The following is a 20210-nucleotide window of genomic DNA, read 5'->3' as shown; positions in this document are numbered from 1 at the left end:
ATTTTAATCCAAACCGGCTGTGTTTGAGAGTTTATGGTCAGCAGAACTCTTGTATGAAGGAAGATGAATGCAAACAAGGACTTGTCTCTTCTGCTGATGGAATCTCTGTTCTAGCTGTTGTTTCAGTCATTATTGTTGACAGGTAAACTGGACTTTGAAAGATCCTTCATTTCATTTTAAGTAATCAGCGACAAGTAGAACTCTCAAGGGTGAGACCACCACGTCGTCTTTAGTCAATTTGACAAATGAACGTCCGAGAGCAGAAAATTTGATAATGTCACGGCTGTACTGCATCAAGTGCTAAACCACTTAAGATGCTTAAAATTGAGACAGTGAAGAAAATAAATAAAAATATACCCTAGGACTAAGCTTATTATTGTTCTCTAGTTGGTAATAGTGAGCCTCTGGATATGAATTACAAGAAGGTAATCCTATGGAAGTCAAAGCCGAGACCTGTATCAGTAATAATGAGAGCAGCAGCTAATCAGCTGAACAGAGGAAGGTATAATAGCTTTCACACCGGCCGTGCTCTCTCAGGTAGTGGGGGTGACAGCTTTCAGGGCTGTTATGACGCGCCGATCCATAGTCGCACCGAGGCGTGCTGACAGCCTCCCTAATGACGAGTGCATAAAGCAGAAAAAAATTGTAGAAGGAGGCTGGGGGGGGGGGGACCGAAGGCTCCGCACGACTGATTTGAGGCTGATTTTTTAAAAGCTAATATATTTCAGAGCAATATTCCAAAAAGAGTGATTTGCCAATACTGCTATTTATAGAACTGGATAAGAAAAACGAGCCTGGTGAGGAAAACACAGACTACCGAGCTCCTTGGTTAACCTTCCTGTTCTTCCTGGAGTCAAACTGGTCCACATTTCATGGGATTTGTACATGACAGCCTGTATCCTCCCACCCTGGACTGGGTGAGCAGCACAGACAGTGGATCGATTGATGGAGGTTTTTTTGGACCCTGAATTCCAAAAAGTAAGATTGACACCGTGCTAATGAGTTGAAATGAAGTTTACTAAAAGTTCATAAAACAGAATCTGGTTGGTTGATAATACGTACTTTTCTGTCTTGTATACTATCAAATCAGACAGGGTCAAGCGCATAGTCGCTGCGAAAAACAACAGTCTTGAACCTGCATTCTTTGTGCTGCCCAGCAGGGGGGGACGTGCTTGGTACTCATCTGGCCTGGAGAACACCTGCAGAGGGGCTGGAGGGCCTCACTGGGGCCCATACCAGCGGAACCCCACCCCAGATTAGCAGATTAGAGTAACAAAAACAAGTCAAGTAGTCTGTTTCTAAATAAGTCACACCTCTCACTCTCAAAAAACAACAAACTTAAAACTGTCCACTTCTTAACAGCCTATGGAACCACTGAATATGTTTTAACCTCAGTGTGTTAAGAAAAGAAATCGCGCGCTGAAAGACAGCTGCTCCTCGGTCATGATGTCTATCACTGCTCCCTCCCCACTTCTCCCTCATTCACTGACACTTGCTTTTCCCACAGTTTAATTTTCACACACTATTTCCTCTGCAGCAGCGCTCAGTACATTGACAAATATGATGCCGAGAGAACCTGTTGAAATCTCTGATCAAACCTCTCACACTGCTGAAGAAACACATCTTTCCTTTCCTGCCAAACACAGCTGCAGACCTTTTAATAAATAAGCAATTTGATTGAATACTGGCTGACAAAGAGCTACAACATTGTAGATTAAAAACTATTGTTGCGATGATTACTTCAATGCGTTGAAACGTACAAGGTCCTTTCAAAATCTACTGGAAATGAATTTGTAGCTGTTGAGTCAGATCACGGCTTTCAATTGCACCATAATTTATATAGATGGATATTTTAGGGAGGCTTTCATTAACTCACTCCACCAACTGTTTATTTTCAGTAAAGCAAAAATGAACGGACTCGCATGGTGGAAACAGAGGAGATGAACGGACACAGAACTGCAGAACAGCACACACAACAAGAAGTCCTCCAGAGAAGGCAGGGAAGTGGGCATCGCGCGTCATCTGAGAAGATCTCATCAGGATGTCAGCCGAGGCGTGCTCTCTCTCTCTCTCATCCTTTCCCTCTCTCTCTCTCTCTCTCTCTCTCTCTCTCTCTCTCTCCCTCTCTCTGTGTGCTAAAGTTGTGTGATGGCTGTCTGTGTGATGCGTGTCTGGAGGCAAACATTGGCAGCTTTCTTGTGTGAATGTCAGCTGCCGCTCGGCTGCACAAGCCATCGCTTCGCTCCGTGATTGATGTGAGCCCGTGTTGTGTCCGGCGCGAATGCTGCTGTGATTTCTTTCTCTTTTTTTTATTTTTTTTTTATTTTTTTGTTCCTGGCTGCAAAGAGAGAGTCCAATCAATCAGCTGTGAAAACCTGTCCGATGGTTAAACACAGGAAAGCATCCTTTGTTTCCTTGCAGATCCGTCACAAAAAGGCCTGTCATTTCCAGGGTTAAGGCTACATCTGCTCCAGCTGACAGCTATCACAAACATTAGCTCCCTCACACTTGCGCTCATACTGCGCTTACAAAACACAATGTGGCAGCTTGAGGTATTAAGACTCACTTGACTTCTTAAGAGGAACATAATTAACAACTGAGCCTCTTGTTTTGCTGTTATGAAGCCTCTGAGAAAACACTATTGAAGCCATTTAAACTGGAAATTAAACCGTCTTTCTAGCCTTTTCATATCTATCCACATCACTGCGGGGGTCATGAGGAGGTCAGATGGAGCATTACGTTCCTTGCTACTGATGAAGTGGGTCAAGAGTCAGCTGATCAGCCCTTTATTAATCTCTGGCTAACCACAAACAAGCACAAGATCCTCTGAGCAACACTGCTTCACTTACAACCTTTATTTGAGTGACTGGCAGCTCAACACCCCCTGCTAGTGAGCTCCAGTTTCTGAATTAAAAGCGACAAGTACGCCCATCAAGCACCTTGTTACACTTTTGTAAAATGTTAAAAGAACATATTTCGCAGTTCTCGGGAGTGTGAAATTTACATTGAAGCTCCTCAGCTCTGAATGTTCAGCCAGAGAAATCTGACATGGCCTAATTGTGTCAAATTTATTTTAACCCAACCTTTTTATATATGATGGCTTCAGTGGTTCACAGGCTCATGGTCACTGCACCCATCATTCACCTCCACTGATGAAACTTGGCACCGCAGTGACAATATTACATCAGTCGTCTCAGCAGGAGCCGCCGTACGTTCAAGTTTCCCTGCCACCCCCCCCCCCCCAAGTGCCCTTGTCACCCCTCTGCCATTTCAGCTCATCAGTATTTGACAAAATCAGACAAATGCACTTATAGTTGGAGAAATTAAAAAAAAAGAAAAAGTAAGAATAGTGCAGGGAACAAATTGGTTTTGAATATGTCAAATAAATATCCAAAATGGAGAGGTCACACTGAGGATCAGCATCCTTCCAGGTGACGGGAGGCAGAAATGGAGGTTACACTGACAGAGACTAAATGCCATGGAAATGTCAGAGCAGTGTCCTTGCACTCAAAGGTCTCTTCCAAAGAATGTCTGCGTTTTCTCTCCTGATTCTGACTCCAGTGAGTGAAGCCAGTTTATATATGACAGCAGATGATAGTTGTTGTTTTTTTTTTTTTAATGATTGTAAGATTTCAATTAATGGCATGCAACCTGCTCAGAGACTGTTTATATCAAATTAAAACTGTCCTAATGATTTTTTTTTTTTTTTGTCAGAGGAGAGGAAATCAAAGTGTAAAATACCATCCCCTCAGCTAAACTTGTGCACTCGTTCTGCTGGTATTGATTCTCTCTATCTTGTACATTTACATTCACTTCTGGTTCTTTAGCTGCTACATGTTTCGTTATATTCACCAGGAAGTCACGGATTGTGTCTGATTTCTACTGGACAAAAAAGACATGACCCTTCAGTACCAACAGATATTCCTCAGCCCCTGTTTAGATCACCGCAAAACTCAGCTGAATGTGGAACTGTGTGGTGATTCTATGGAAAAAAACGAAAACAAAACTGGCACGTGACGTATGAAGTTGAGTATGAAGCAGGTTCCTCTGCGCCGCTGTTTCCTGCTGCTTTCCATCACGTCACACAGGAGGAAACACGTCAAGCCGACTCTGCCACTCCTAATGGAAAGATGCCGATCAAGTTGTATTTATGGGTTTACTTTAAATCAATATCCCGATGATTAAAAGGTTACCTTGATTACGATGAATCAATAATTATTTTGTACACTTTCAAGCTCTGCAGTGGCGAGCGAGTCAGTGGGTGTTAATGTTGATTTTCCACATGAAGCTGATGGCAGTGTAATTCTGACTGATATGTAACTGGGATTATTCTGACTGGTATTACAGTTGCGATTTGATATAGTAGCATTAGAAGTATTAGACACTTATTGCGCATTTAGCAAAGGCAATATTTTGAATGAATACAATTTTAATTGATTTGAAATTTTGATTTTGCTTCATCAGTACCAAAAAAAGTAGATCTGGAGGGAGTTCCGCCAATTCAAGAGTCTTGAAACGCATGTCACATGTAAAGATGTCTGCAACAAAGTCAAGATCCCCACCCCAGAAGTAAGTTAGTGCATGAGATATGTGCATGACTGATACAAGTCAGTGCACTTGAGCATAAAATAATGATCAAAACACATTCAGCTAATAAAAGTCAGTAAAATGGACAATAGGTTTTATTTTATGGAGTCCTTGACTCTCAGATGAATCGGCGAGCAGATGACAGCGAAAATATGAAAGCCGCCTCCATAAATGTGGATGCAGATCTGCATCTGTAAAGGATTGAATTTTCCACTGAAGACACTGGCAGTGGCCTGATATGAGCACATCTTTGAACGTGACAAACATCTGAGAGTTGACTTTGAAAAGAATGAGTTTTTTTTTCTCTCCATAACGTGGACATTTGAGCGTTACAGGCTCTTGATATATAATGAAAGACCAGCGCCTGTTAAAGTCACACCCTATTTATATGAATATGGATAGAATTTTAATATTTTCTCAGCTTTTTTTTTTTTATTTTGAGAGTTCTCAGTCTAAAAGATGTTCATTCAATGTGTTAACATCCACACTGAGGTTTTATATAATTAAATGATTTCAGTAGCGCATCAAACATTAAAAGTACAGACTCTGTTAAACACAGCGGAAAAGTTGAAGCTCTAAAACCTGGAGCTCTATTGTATATTCATCTGTGCTTGTCAGTGTCACGCCCAGTTCAGCTGTTATTATTCCATCACGGAACCTTTTTTGCTAGATAGATAAAGTGAGTCACATTAATCAGGACTTTTTTTTTTCAATTCTCACACCATCTGAAAAGACTTTCAGATGAAAAAGAAACCTCAAGTAGATAAAACATGGCTACTTATAGTCTTTCTATTATTCCATTTTGGCAACAATGGAAATATAATATTAGTTCACATTTAGCAGAAGAAGCAGATTTTCCTCTTTCAACCTCAAATTTTCAATTTCACTGTTCATCCTGAGATTTGGTTCAGGTGGTGCGCCGGTAATCTGTTAAACCGTCATAATAGACATGGAGGGTGCACAGAGATTTACCCGGGAGGGCTAAATATGGGGCGAGAATATGCAGATGAGATGTGGAGACTGTGAAACAACAGCTGATATGTTAAATTCTGCCATGTGTGCTGACAAGTCATGCAGCCTCTCTGTCCCATTTTCCCTCTAAGTCTGGTTCCAGGTCAGTGATCACAAGTCACACCTAATTTGGGTTGATTTCAGATGCGCTAATTATTTCTCCCCCCGTTCGTCTCATTCTGACGCTTACCTGAAATGTAGATAAAGCTTTGGGATTAAAAGCAGTTACACTTGCAAGCAGGCCAATATCTTGTAACCATGAAAATACATTGATTTGGACTCAACTAGCTAGAATATTTGAAGTATGTTAGAAGTCAGCCGACAGAGAATCACATTTGATTTGTGTTTTGTGACTTGACACACTCATTGTCTTTTTAACTTCAAAAAAAGCTTAAAATATTAAATACACATTGAAAATGCCTGTGTACATGCTGGTGAGTGTTTGCAGTTTAGATTAGTCAAAGCAGAACAACACGAAACCGCTATGAATACCAGGGGTCGATGTCCCAGATAAATTCATAGTTAGAGGGCCACTCTGTGGAGCGCGTGGGGAACTTCTGCTACGGTCAATAACAAAGAAATAAGGGGGGGGGGGGGGGGCAGTCCTTTGCTTGTTAAATGGTTCTGCTACAAAATTAACAAGCTTTTGTGACAATCAGCCAAAATGATTTTACTTAATTATTCCTGACAAACACCAACAAAACAAGAGATGCAAGTTAAATAAAATATTTTTTCTCACTGATGATATCGTCTATTTGATATTATCATTAATACAAGACACAATTAAATGAGTGTGCGCATAAAAAGAGAAGGTTTGTAATCAGCTGCGGCACTTTCCCGAAGATGTAAAGTGACATTTTAATTACGTCGGTGATGAAGACAGATCAGTTTCTTGTTTACTGTTGTCCTCTGAGGTCTTGCTTTTGTAATAAATATCTCATGACATTAGTTACTTCAATAATGAGGATGAGCTGTATGTCTGAATACCAAATATGGCCTTTAGGAGACTAATAACTTACAGCTCTTTACTTCGTCACGATAACTCCTGAAGGACTGGATACACTCTACATGGAGACTGATGCTAATAATAGGCGTGTGTGTTTAAGGATGCAGTGCATGTGCTCCAGATAAAATGAGTTTCTGAGTTACTGGATGTGATGTAGATTGAGGCTTCTCTTCAATTAATATGGTGTAATGAAGATTTGCAGCCTTTCAAATCGTGCAAAATACTCAAATACTCACTCGCCATTTACGATTATCAGTAAAATCGCTGGAGTGAATTGAAAATCTTTACTAGACAAAGAGAAAGAAATCATTGCCATGAGACACATTATTAGAAGATGTGTTATCATGAGCGCTGCTGACCAGCCATGATCTGTGAGTCGATACAGGAATTAGACACAGTGGTAATGAAGGAAGGGAGGGAGGACGGGGCTGGGCCAAGATTTGGAAACTCTCTCACTCGCTCTCTCTCTGCCTGTCTCTCTCTCACACACACACACACACACACACACACACACAATTATGCATGCGCACATACACACAAATGAATGGAAATCACGTTACCGAGCATAAAAATTTCCCACCTGCTGAAGTTGGTTCCTCACCATCTGCTGCTGTTGAGACACACACACACACACACACACACACAGAAAGAAAGAAAAGAGGAAGGAAGGGAAGAAAATTAGTGTTCTCTCAACTGTCAGAGTATTTAATGCTGCAACTCCTCATTCAACAATGTGATTTAATGCACTGTACTCCAACATAGGAGCACCACCATGTGACATGTAACTCAAGAGAGGTTTAAAAATCCTGCCAGCCTGCAGAAACACTCCAAACTGTGTCAGAGCCCATCCCCCCACTTCTACACAGCGACAATCCTCTGTCCCAGTTGGAGGCCGTTGACTAATATGTGTTCATCATTCTGGACCAATGTAGGATTAGCCCCTGTGGCATGCAGACTTGCTTACTTGCATCCTAAATCCAAGGCTCCGGTCCAGCTTCACATGGCTGAGATTTGGCCTGTCTACCATCATTACCGTAACCCTCCATCTCCATCATCACTAGTAAAATTGCTCCTAAAACTGTGCCAGAGAGCTGGACACAGATGTAGGAGACCAAGGGCATCAGATGCATGGACTGACAAATAAGATTGCCATTACTGATGGAGGTCATTAAATCTAAATGATCAGAGCAAAACGATCTTACACTGGTTAATGCCATTGATGTATGTCGAGGATGAAGGATGGATGGATAAACAATGCTTTGCTGCACCAACCAGATTAAATATACATGTCTGTTATTGCGCTAAAGCTAATTGTGCCTACCAATGAGCATGTTGGGTTGATTAAAGTATGATTCAATGGTCATGTTCGGTATAGAATACTGATTAGGTATTAACATATGGGGAGCGTTAAAGCCACATGCATCATGTCAGGGAGAAAGATATGGATTTCACACAGCAGCAAATGCATCTAATTCCATGTTCAAAAATGAGTTCAATTCATTTTTCCAATCATAACTTGCAAGAGGAGATTGTTCTTTACAAACCAAAACATTAGTTTCTCTGTCAGCTTACGTTCCCAAACCACAAGTGATTTTGAATGGGAAAAGAAAAGAGTGCTCTCAGAAGAGAAGTTTTGTGTCTGCCAGTTCAGTTCTATGAGGTGCCTTGTGTGGGTGTGTGTGTGTATGTGTGCGTGCGTGCGTGCGTGTGTGTGCGCGTGTGTAGATGGTGGTGGAGGAAGAGAGAGAGGCAAAGGAAGACAGGGAGAGGAGGAGAGGACTGTTTTGAGGAACTGAGGACACCCCTGCAACATATGTTTTAATCAGCCGTCAGCAGCCGTTAATTGTTTACCCGGCAGTTGGAAACTGAAGGGGAAAATGACTTGCTTAGACACCACTCTGAATAACAGACATAATTGAAGAGTGAACTGCAGCCTTTTTACGCTGCTCTAAATGTGTAGGAAAGCTTGAATTGAAGGCACAAGGAGCCAAAGCCAAGTACTTTCCCAACCTCTCATCTGTCTGGCAGCAGAGGCTCCTCTTTGTATTTTCCCATGCACGAGGGCCAATGTAATCCCAAAACCAAGCACATTCCACGCTTCACTTACTGCGGTTTTCTCTCTGCCATTTCCTCTCCTCTCTTACCATAGGGGTGAAGACACACACATGCGAGCCTACAGACTCAACATTGCAGAGAAGACACAAAACACACAGTCACCTCCAAGTGCAGACAGCTATTCACACCCACACATGAATACACACAGGGAAGACAGAAACAAAAGGGTTATTTGTTTGTTTATCCAAATGTTGAAGTGGTGAATCATACCAGCGCATAATAAAATAGTGTCAGTGATACAGTTAGACCAGGCCAGCAATGTGTTTGTCCTCAACAGCAGATTAGATGAGTCAAACGGATCCATGCGTGTTGCGTCACGTAGCTCATTTCCCACGAGCATCACATTTGCACCATCACTGTCACTGCCTATTCCCCATTTAATAGGTGGATTAATGTGTTTGGCTCGACCCAAAGAGTGAAAATCTGAAGCTGCACAATAAGTCACCTCAAATGGCCTCCAGCGTATTTACATGCTCCTATAAGATCTGCTGCCTTTTTAAAAATTTTTTTTTATTATAAACCGTTCTCTCTGAGTAGTGATCTCAGGAATGATGTCGTCAAAAGATATTTGAACTGTGGTGTAGAATCTTAAGCTGTTTTCACACCAAATGCGAAGCTAATTTTCACGTCGCTTAATTCGCCCTTTTTCGACTTTGGGTTTATTCGCCCATCATGACAAGCAGTCAGCCACGAGCCAGCTAGTATGCTCTTCCAGAAGGAGGAGGGGAATACTGCTGCTGCTGTTGTGAAGTATATTTTAAGCATATTTTAGTCGAGAATGTAGGTGCTAAGACATCTAATATGTGGTCGTTAGATGACGCTTTCCATATGCAGATTTGAGCTGAGCTGCAGTAGGATCATGCGCTCTGTCATGGCTGCCAGCAAGGGCAGAAACATGCTAGTTAGATTAACTTGTTCCATTTAGAGGAGCTCACATCTCTGACAACAAATAATACATAACCACCATTATGAAGGCATTTGATCTAAAGGCAAATCTCAACAGGATTCCTCCCTACAAGGCTGTTCTCAGCTGCACACCATCAGCAACGGTTGCCCCATGGTTGCTGAACCTCAGGGTGAGTCCAGCTGCGGTCAGCAAAGGTTGCTAGCATGCTAAAGACGCTCTGCGCTTCCGATAACTGTGCTGGCAGACCCCGTCGATGGCGGCCAGACAGCAGACAGCAGCTGGTATTCTGCTGGCCTTGCTTTCATTTCAAAAGCTGGAGTTTTATCTATATTTTTTTTCTCATCAAATAAGTTAGGTACCATAGGATGATTTTCTATGGGGTATTACGGGGTATTGGACCACCTGATTTGCCAGAGCTTGGTCGCATTGCTGGCAGTAATTCGGACTCGTTTCCAGTGAGAGTTGAACTCTGCCAGGGCTGCCCTTTGTCACCGATTCTGTTCATAACTATTATGGACAGAATCTATAGGCGCTGCCAGGGTGTTAAGGGATTTGGTTGCTGCAGGATCGGGTCTCTGCTCTTGGCGGACAATGTGGTCCTGTTGGCTTCATCGGGCCGTGACCTTCAGCTCTTGCTTGATCAGTTCGAGCTGAACTTCAGCCGAGTGCGAAGCGGCCAGGATGAGAATCAGCACCTCCAAGTCTGAGTCCATGGTACAATGGGTGGCATGCCATCTCCAAGTCAGCGATGACATCCTACCCCTGGTGGAGGAATTCAAGTACCTTGGGATCTTGTTCATTAGTGAGGGAAATAATGGATCGTGAGATTGACAGGTGGATTGGTGCAGTGTCTAAAGTGATGCAGACTCTGCATCGGTCCGTTGTGGTGAAGAGGGAGCTGAGCCGAAAGGCAAAGTTCTCAATTTACCGGCTGATCTACATTCCTACCCTCACCTATGGTCACGAGCTTTGTGTAGTGACCGAAAGGGTGAGATCGTGGGGACATTCGGCCATAATGAGTTTCCTCCGGAGGCTGGGCTCTCCCTTAGAGACAGGTGGAGAAGCGCCATCATCCAAGAAGAGCTTGAAGTAGAGCCGCTGCTCCTCCACATTAAGAGTCAGATGAGGTGGCTCGGGCATCTGGTCAGGATGCCTCCCAGACGCCTCCCTGGGGAGGTGTTCAAGGCACGTCCAAATGGTAGGAGGCCTGGAGAGACTATGTCTGTCAAGTGGCCTGGGAACACCCCAGGATCCCCTGTGAGGAGCTGGACGAAGAGAGGGAAGTCTGGGTTTCTCTGCTTAGGCTGTTGCCCCCCCACGACCCGACCCCAGATATGCAGAAAAAGGTGGATGGATGGATGACTGGATGGACAGATGGAAGAATGATTTTCTACAAACAATTGTGCCTGACATAAGCAAAGAGGGAGTGAACGAATAGTCCTTTAAAGCCTGATTTTTACAAAAGTAAACATATACAAAATATACAATATGCATTTGTTTGTGTTAGTAATTTAAAAAAAAACAGTGTCATATTTCTTCCTTTGAGTATTAACACATTTGTATTCATAAAATCCTACAACTCCAACAGATCTTTTAATTTTCCTCCCCATAAAAGTAGTCATCAAAGCCACACCAGTGTGTCTGCAGCAGCGGGGCTATAAACAGATCTCTAATTAATCCTAAAACAACTGTGATTTACCACTTGAGTGAGCTTCATACAGCATCTCAGGGAACGCTCTGATGAGCCAGTCAAGTTAAGTTTGTTGTTGAGGATCAACACGTGGTGGAAACTGAGCTCTCAGCACACACTCGTGTGATCTGCTGGCCTCCATCAAACCCCCTCAACTGTGAGCAAACCAACGTCAAACAACCGTGTTGAGCTGCATTTTTAGCCGCAACGTTATCCTGATTGTTGACCAACAAACTAAATATTGGGTTACAAACTATCGGCGTGTGTGTGTGTGTATGTGTGTTTGTGTGTCCGTGTGTGTGGTGTTTTTTTTTTTTTCTTCCAATAGTAGCAGGGAGTGTAGAACAAATAACTATGTTTGTAATGTTAATAAGACGCATGAGCGAGTTCAGTTGATGGAGAGACAGACAAGGACGTCACCTGACATTGTTCTATTTTGTACCACAAATACTTGACACATGAACACAACTTGAAGCTCATAAATTAGTAAAACGTGGAAGGCTCTGGAGATGAGTTATTTAAATGGCCCCTCCTCCGTCCCAGGAGAAGATCCTCTCGGTAGCACGATAAGCCTTCATCCTGGGACATATTGGTTTAATCTGACTGACAGCCAGGAGACAGTAATAACCGTCCATAATCTAAATGGGAACCAGCCAGCCTGTCCAGCACGGGGCTGATAGGACTTCAAGGTGTTTGGTGGAGATAGAGGGGCAGCTGCACAGGACCCACAAGTACAAAACCTACAAAACACAACCAAAGTACCCCCCCCCCCCCCCCCACACACACACACACACACACACAGGTTCAGCTCACTTGGTGAGGGGATAAGATATACATTCATATATGGAAACACACACAGGTGTTGACTGATATAGACACATGGCAGGTTTAGGTTGGTGTTGAAGTTGTTCATGAAGTCTTTCCTTCTTACTGTACTGGGAAGTTTTGACTGCGACTTGCACATCAACACTTTTTTTTCCATGCGATTTTTGCAGGGGCTGATGATTCTGCATTAAATTTAGTGTCTTTTTCATAATTGCCTGAGCTACAAAAAATAAATACTCCACAACCATGCAACCTTCTTCTGCAGATATGCTCCTTAACAGCAATGATCTCATTCATTATCCACCCAAATTCACATCAATCAAATAAATGAAACTCCTTTCAAAGCACAGATATGTGAGTACACTTGAAAAATGATACACTGACTTCTTATGAATAAGAGTTTGTTGAAAAAAATTTCAGATTTAACAAGTTGAAATGTTACCTCCCTCTGCAAATGTTCCAGGACAAAACACAGAATCAATCAATCAACGATTGGCTGCCTAAGACCTGAAATTAAAACTGAATATCCACGTGCAAGAGACGATGAAAAAGGTGCAAAGCCTTTTTTTTTTTAAAACAGAAGGCTTTTAAAACAGAAGGTTGCTTCTCCGCGAGTGTTGTTGGATGGCCTCACTTGGATTTTACTCCAAAGAGGTGTGTGTGTGTGTGTCTGTTAGCAGGAGAACTAAAAAAAAAAAGTTGTGGATGGATTTTGTTCAAATTTTCTAGAATTGTACAATTTAAGAACTTGAATTTGGAATGGATCTGATGACATCTCAGGCCTGTGCTCTGTAATTTACTCCATCATTAGCAAGCATCTTGTTCCAAATGATAACAACTGTAAAGGTCAGGGAGAACAGCGGTGAGGCACACAAGCCATCAGTACCAGAGACTGGCCTCAAGATGCAGACACCAGTTCGTGGATGGTAAACACACATGTTTAGGCTGATTAACACACACATGATATTTGTGAAAAACGTTGGCTCGTTGGTGGATTCCTGTTTCAAACGTCCCAGATCAGATGGGATTTAGGTCGGCTCACTGCTGGATGCTGCTACCGTGACAACGATGCAGAGGTGCACTCTCATTGAAACGGATCCTTAAAATACACGTACGATGCTGGAGGGACACATGAGCAGCCTTTTTACTTTGTTATGCAAGATATAGTTCTTCCCCTGCTCAGGTCACCAGTGTTTTCCACAGACACGATCAGCTGCCTTGGATACGGACCATTCTCATGATCATGGACACAAAGGTGATATACAGTAGATACTTTTTACTAACCAACCACGTTGTCTTGACAAGAAAACAAACAACATCCAAGTATAATTTCAGATATGGATCTTTTGACAGGCAGTTGTCAGCAGCAGTTGTTTGTATCCCCAGACTTTACTGACTAGTTGGGATATGTCAGCAGATAAACCCGTCATCGACCGCGGGGCGGCGAGGAAATTGATCTGAATGTGACACGTAGGCTCTGTAAAGCTCGTCACTCTTACCTTCATGGCCAGTCAACCCGTGACAAAGTCAAAAACAATCCGGGTAATGGATTGTATTCCTATTTAGCAGTGGAGCATCAAGAGTGACAGTCGGCTGTCACTGCTAATGCTGGCGGCCCAGACACCACTCGCCGGCGCTGACAAATCCTGTTTGTGTCTGTCAAGTGTCTCCTCTTATGAATATCAAGCAGTAAAACTTTGGATGGATTGTTCATGTTTCTTTCCAACATGGATGTCAGCACCTTCAACCAGCTGATCATCATTGTCCAAATACTTCCTATGAACCCCCGTGAAGGAAAAATAACCGATCAGGATGATCCACCTCTTGCACCATCACCTTCCTGATTCCGTTTTTTTTTTTTTTTTTTCCAGAGAATGTGAAGATTTCCAGCATCTCCTCCGAGGAGATATCAAATGGAATTTAAGGTTTTGCCAACCACAACCTGCGATAGCACTTAAAAAAAATACAACTATCAGCTTCCTGCCATGAGAGCCACACTGTTGTCCTTTGCAAATAAAAGATAAGATGCTGCACTATCACGACTAGCTCGCCAGCAAAAAAGCTAAATAACAACTGGATTAAGGGATGGTTACGAAGTTTAACTGCAGCCATGTGAGACAACTGTATGACTGTTTGACCAATACAAAAAAAAAGTCCTAGTTATAAGAAATAATACATTAAAAAAAACAGATCTTCCTGAATGGGCAACCTGCCACTACTTCCCAGTATTTGGCAGTGAGCAGGAGATGTGATGAAGAGTGTTGCTGTCTTCAGGATACAGTAGTCGCAAACCAGTTGAACCCACTTTTATTGGCCACAAGACTGCATTTAATTAGTACATGAATCAAGTTTCAGTTTAAAATCTCCCGTGTCTGTTGAGCCGTAATCAAGCGGCATCAATTACCAGACACAGACAGCTGCTGAGGTAGAAGCACAAAAAACGCTCCACGCAGAATGAAATGGTAAATCCAGGGCTCAGCTCACGGCCCAGGAAGTCAAACGTCGATGGTAAAAGGATCACGTGTTTTAAAAATATCTTTGATACATTTTTTTATGCTCTTAACGTCTCTTTTGGGTTTTTTTTGTATTGAACTCATCACATTTTATACTTCTATGAAAGAACATTAACTTAAATATGCTAAGTTCAGTTGCATGAGAGGACCCAAAGGTGCTCGTGCCACAGGTGTCACATCTTCACACCCGGAGTTACACACCGAGAGAAAACACATGGACCCAGAGATCATTTTTTTATTTCTTTGTTGGACATTTACATTCAATTCAACCCTTTTCTGCTTTAGCCTAAATAGCCTTTTTTTTTCATTAACAAAAACTATCATTATTCATCATTTATCAGCAATATCATCATTAACAGTCGTGACACAACTTACAAACGTCAACATTTACACTTCAAGTGTTTAATTATCAGTCTTACAACATGTGTACAAGGTTGAAGTATTAAACTGAGCACTGGCTGGAGCGACAGTGTTTTGATTAAGATGAAATGTGTGATAATACTATCATAAGTGAAGCGTGTTAGAGGTGTTAAAGCCAAGAAATCAAATATTCTAGATGTAAGGGAACCTGTTTGCAAAAATCATTTTTCTCCGCTAAAACAAACAGAACATTAGAAACCGTAAACTGTGCCAGCATGAGAACAATTCTTACTGTTTGGTCATTGTATATTCATAACGTTTGCAGAGCACAGTTCAATAAAACACTGTCAGAATTCACATCATATCTAAATTGGATTGTTCCAAATGAGGATTTAGTTCGCTGCACTATGGCTCGTATGCTAATCTGTATACATTTGCTACATTACCACTACAGATATCACCTTTTCTTCAACCTCTGTGACACACACACACACACACACACACACACACACACACACACTTTCCAATACCCAGCAGATGCTCACTGCACATCTATCTCCCACATAACATCACCCTTAGAGGCGTTTGTTCCATCATAGAGGCGCTTATTAACATTAAATCTGCTTGGTATGGAGTGGGTGGTAAACTGTGAAATGATCTCTCTCGCAACACACGCGCACGCACACACACACACACACACACACGCACAAAAAACATCAACAATAATTAGATAGGCATTGTTGACGTTCCTCCAACTAACGACAAGGAACTGCACTAGAATACCTCTTTGCATCGAGGGGAGTGGTAAACACTATTTCTTTGTAAGCAAATAACCCATCCATCCTCATTTGAATTATTTGTCAGCCGAGCGGGCGTGTGGGTTAAAGTGGCTCTCTGACATGTGGTTCAGGAGGGAAGAAAAAATATTGCATACTCTGCATTTTTCCTTTGCATCTCATATGGCTCCCAGGGATGCTTTACATGCCATCTTAACCTCTTTTAGAGTAAGTAATAACACATGAAAGTGGAAATATTGTGCAAAAACAGAGCTGCACATAACAAGAAAAGATCATATTGCAGGTTTTATTTCTGATAAATACTGAAAGTGTATGGTTTATGATATCTCATATTGATGCAACGGAGCTGTCTTTCCTGATACAGCAGTGAATGCGCTGCCAAAAAAAGGGTATGACCAGAATACATCCACTTCTCTGTAAAAAAAAAAAATACAAATTACTACACAATTATGACACGAATCTAACGGTTTAATTTTAAAACTGGTTCACCCCTATAAAGGAGTGAATATTAAATAATCCCCAATTATTGTCGTTTTTATGAAAAGCAAACAGATTTGTTCTTTTTAAACAAGCTGAATGATGCCAAAAATGGGGAAAAAAATGGTCCAATCGTTCCTGTCTTTTCACCTGACAGGATTTATGAAGATTTCATGAGCAACTTATATCCTAAATAAATGGTAAGTTACTGAATGTTTTTCTACAATCAACATGTCCTTTTATGTATGTATATATATACATACATACATACATACACACACACACACTCACTCATATTTGTTGTTGTGTTGCATCAGTTTGAATTCGACACATTGATCTTCCCTAAAACCGCAGGTCATTAACGTTCGTATTCCTGAGTAGAAGCGAAGGGGCCATAAAACCATCCATAATAACACAGATTGTATAGTGTGTTTGCTTGCAGGAGGCATATTCAGTCAAATAGAGCATCAAATTGCTATTCCAAGCATAAGATGAAGGAAAAAGTCTGGCTCAGACTGTCTGGAGAGAAAGCTTTTTGTAATGTGGTCAATACCTGATTCATACTGTGTTTTTGACACGCAATCAATATGTTTTTCAAGTCTGCTCTTAAGTGTCAGTGTGCAAAAGCAAGTGTCAGCAAATAATGTATGTTCTCAGTGGTGTTATGGTCAGTATTGATCAGACAACCCTATAGAAGGCTGCCGCAGGAATACAGAAGTGTACAACTTGACACTTACAGACAAATGTTGAGAGAAGTCACCCCCGATGCTTGTTATTGAACTTGTGTGATATGACAGATTCCTCCGGCAACATTTTGCATGAATTACAACCAGAACTATCGATTTATACATTGATTATTGCTGTTCTTCCACAAGTTATTCCAAAATGTATTGTTTCTTTCTGCATGGAGGTCCAATGAAAATGATTTCGCTGCACCTCGAGTGTATCGTACCAATCCAAAAAAACAAAATATAAACTACCTGAGCTTTTTAGCTGACTGATTTCCAATTCTGTGCAAGATATCTGGAAATGAATGGTAAGTTTTTGTTCCTTTTGGAATAAAAATGATGGAGCTAATTTTGTCTGTAACTCTGAGTAACGCACAAAAGTCTGTTCATTTCTCATGGAAACCTCCCTGATCACCGATGTGGCGGCAAATATGTCTTCCCATTTATTTTGGAGTTTTCGGGGGTATTTTGTGCTCCTGAGTACATTGAAACTCAACTTGTGCAGTGACTTCAGATGGAACACTTTATCAGTTGTGGAAACATGGTGAATTACAACAACAGTTACTTTCCAGCTGTACAGAGACGGCCCCAGATATCCTCAACGCAAACATCTACCAGAGCTGTACGCACTTGACTACTTGATACCTCAAGTACAATGCACATGTTGGAAAATAAATAAATAAATAAATAAATGCTCTGACTGTGCTAAGATGGGTCAAAAAGCTTTTTCACATTTCATTTCCTAAAAGCTCTTGAGGGTGTTTTCCTGATGAAACACAGGACGTTACCTTGCGCTGTTTTATGAAAGAGAGGCACGAGGTCAACCTGAATACTCATTGTAAATGAAACAGTGATTTATATTCAAGTGAAGGGCCTCTGAAGGTAGCCCAGTTGTTCATGCCTGTATTTGTCTCCAAAATATGTTCTGCAAAGAAAAAGAGACTGTAAATCAGAAGAACTGGCCTGAAAATGATTTGAAACTGGGTCTATGAAAGCATGCAGGGCAGAGCTTAGCATGCTTAAAAAAAAATGCTAACACTCATTTCAATAAATTCAAGTAGTTTGAATTTGCCAGTAAATGGAAAGCGTCAATCTCACACCACCACCCACCCCCCCCAGTCCACATGTTGTTTTCCACCAAATGAGAAAGAATCTAAACCTGAAAGAGCAATCAACATCTGGCCAAGTGTGTATCTGAAGCGTAATTTGCTCACACTAAAGAACAGAGGAGAACGCCCGACTCATTTCACTGTATACCACATTGTTAGAGGGGAAAGGGAGGGGGGGGGGGGACTCCCACTCCTCCTAATTGGATGTAAAAGGTAGAAGCAATGCGCTTTGCTTTGATCTCGGGGAGGAGAAAGCGAGAAGAGAGGGAAGATGTTTGGAAGGGCGCTAAAAATGTTAAACAATCGTGGAAGAGGAGGAAAAAAGAGCTTGGTCCTTGTGAAGCAAACGTATACTCACACCCCAGAGCTGAGAAAAAGCTCAGTTAAAAAGAAAAAAAAAAAGGTGAAAAACACGAACGTGAGGGTTCTAAACTGGACGCCGGGAGGTTTGAAGTTTGAAAAGCAGCACATGAAACTGATGAATCAATCATTGATAAGAGAGAGCGAGCTGGCTGCTACCAGTAGGGGAGACATCTGGTCCAGAGAGAAGAGATCTAGATGTTCATCGCAGGAGAATTTGAAGATGAGGGGAAACCTTGGGGTGCTGCCTGTGAAGCCAGTCGATAGCTGAGGGCAGTCCTTTAAACTTCCTATCTGATTGGGTTAAACTGATTTCTACAGCTTGTGGAAGTGAAGCAGAATTGGCCGATATTAGTAATTAGAGAGTGCCAACCCTCATTTGAAAGGAATCAAAGAACCTGAAGAGAGCAGCGCTCACAACGGTGACGTTTCAGATTGAAGTCAGGTAATTTTAGAGGGATCAGCCGACACCACCTGCTGCTGGACATGAAATCAATCTGCATCAGCGTGGGTCGTGCTAGTCCACGCGTACGAGGCGGAAGCCATTTCAGAGAACGTCGAGGTTCTCACGGGAACGAATAGACTTCCTGTTGTGAAAGCGAGATGTAATGAGGAGACACGACCTTCGCTTTTGTCTGCCTTGTCATTCAGGATCAATTACCTACAAAAATCACTCCCAGCGCTCTAATGTGGGATCAAAAAGACACTCGTTTGTGCAGAAAATCAGTCGCATCTCAAGTCTGCAAGGAACTTTTTTTTTTGTGGAGTTCAACTTTTCAGAACTTTGATAATTGACTTTCAGCTTTTCATCAATCGCTCCCAGTTTTGGCACCACTGACCTTTGAGGGACCACAGATAATTACAGTCTAACTCAAAGTGGCCGTGTAGCATCATTACAGTTGTCATATGCTGCTCCGCAAATACTCTGTGTGGGTTTGCGGCTACAATTAAGCGTGTCAGCGTATTGATAGATTATCAGAGGACCATCATTACGTCTACACAATCCAGCGAAGATGGATTTCTCTGTGCTGTTTTCTGGTTTGACTAACACGCTCTCATAAGAACAAATACATGATTTTAGTCCTCTAAGAAAAAAGAAAAACCTCATTTGGTATGAATCAAACTTTTTTTCCACCATAAAATTTGACATAAACTCCAGACAAATAAATCCAAACAGCACTTGTGGCAAAAAAAAAAAATACAATAAACCCCAGCCACACTCATGACAGAGCGGTTCAGCTTTGGTTATTGTGAATTCACAATCTTGGTCCACCATAGTCATCACCTCAAAGCCTTTCAAACACAAGGTCCTCTTTTTGGAGTCCTTAACAACAGGCTCTATTGCCACAAAAGCCTCCAATCATAGCACTCAAAGGACGGCGGATCTTTCTTCCCAGCCTGAGGTATCCTTTCCTCTGAGGTCCGAGGGCAGCTCAAACCACTTTCTCTGAGAAATGCATTTAATCGTTTAAGACCACCTCCAACTCCTTCTCCAACTTCAAACAGGGGTAAACCAAATATACTTTTCACACAGTCTGCGCTGAGATGTATCCCCACAGGAGTCCCTGAGTTCCGGAGGGTTACAGTGCATGGTGTGGTTAAGACCTGAACTGAGCTCAAACAAAGATGAGCTTCAGGGATGGGTTGAATAAAAATAAAATAATCCAAAAAAAAACAACAACTAACAAATAAAAAAGCCCAGCGGCAGCTTCTCTCTGCCCTATA

At 41.9% G+C, this 20210-nt stretch overlaps 1 protein-coding gene across 3 annotated transcripts in view; it reads right to left on the bottom strand.

Moving 5' to 3' along the window:
* edil3a (EGF like and discoidin domains 3a) overlaps nt 1–20210 on the bottom strand; it is a 119202-nt gene that overhangs the window by 81351 nt on the left and 17641 nt on the right. The window contains exon 2 of one of the 3 annotated variants that reach the window (XM_086205959.1): nt 7185–7211. The exons of 1 other annotated variant lie outside the window; for it this stretch is intronic. In XM_086205959.1, the coding sequence (XP_086062085.1) occupies nt 7185–7211 (27 nt within the window). Of the gene's footprint in view, nt 1–7184; nt 7215–20210 lie in introns of all 3 variants that reach the window. One more of the 3 variants, XM_086205958.1, reaches the window with a different exon arrangement.

This window comes from Aulostomus chinensis, chromosome 6 (assembly GCF_037954235.1).
Source record: "Aulostomus chinensis isolate RoL2024-O1b breed Wild chromosome 6, RoL_Achi_v1.0, whole genome shotgun sequence".
NCBI lineage: Eukaryota > Metazoa > Chordata > Actinopteri > Syngnathiformes > Aulostomidae > Aulostomus > Aulostomus chinensis.
Note: the sequence above shows the minus strand (reverse complement) of the source record. Positions and strands in the feature narration are given on the sequence as shown.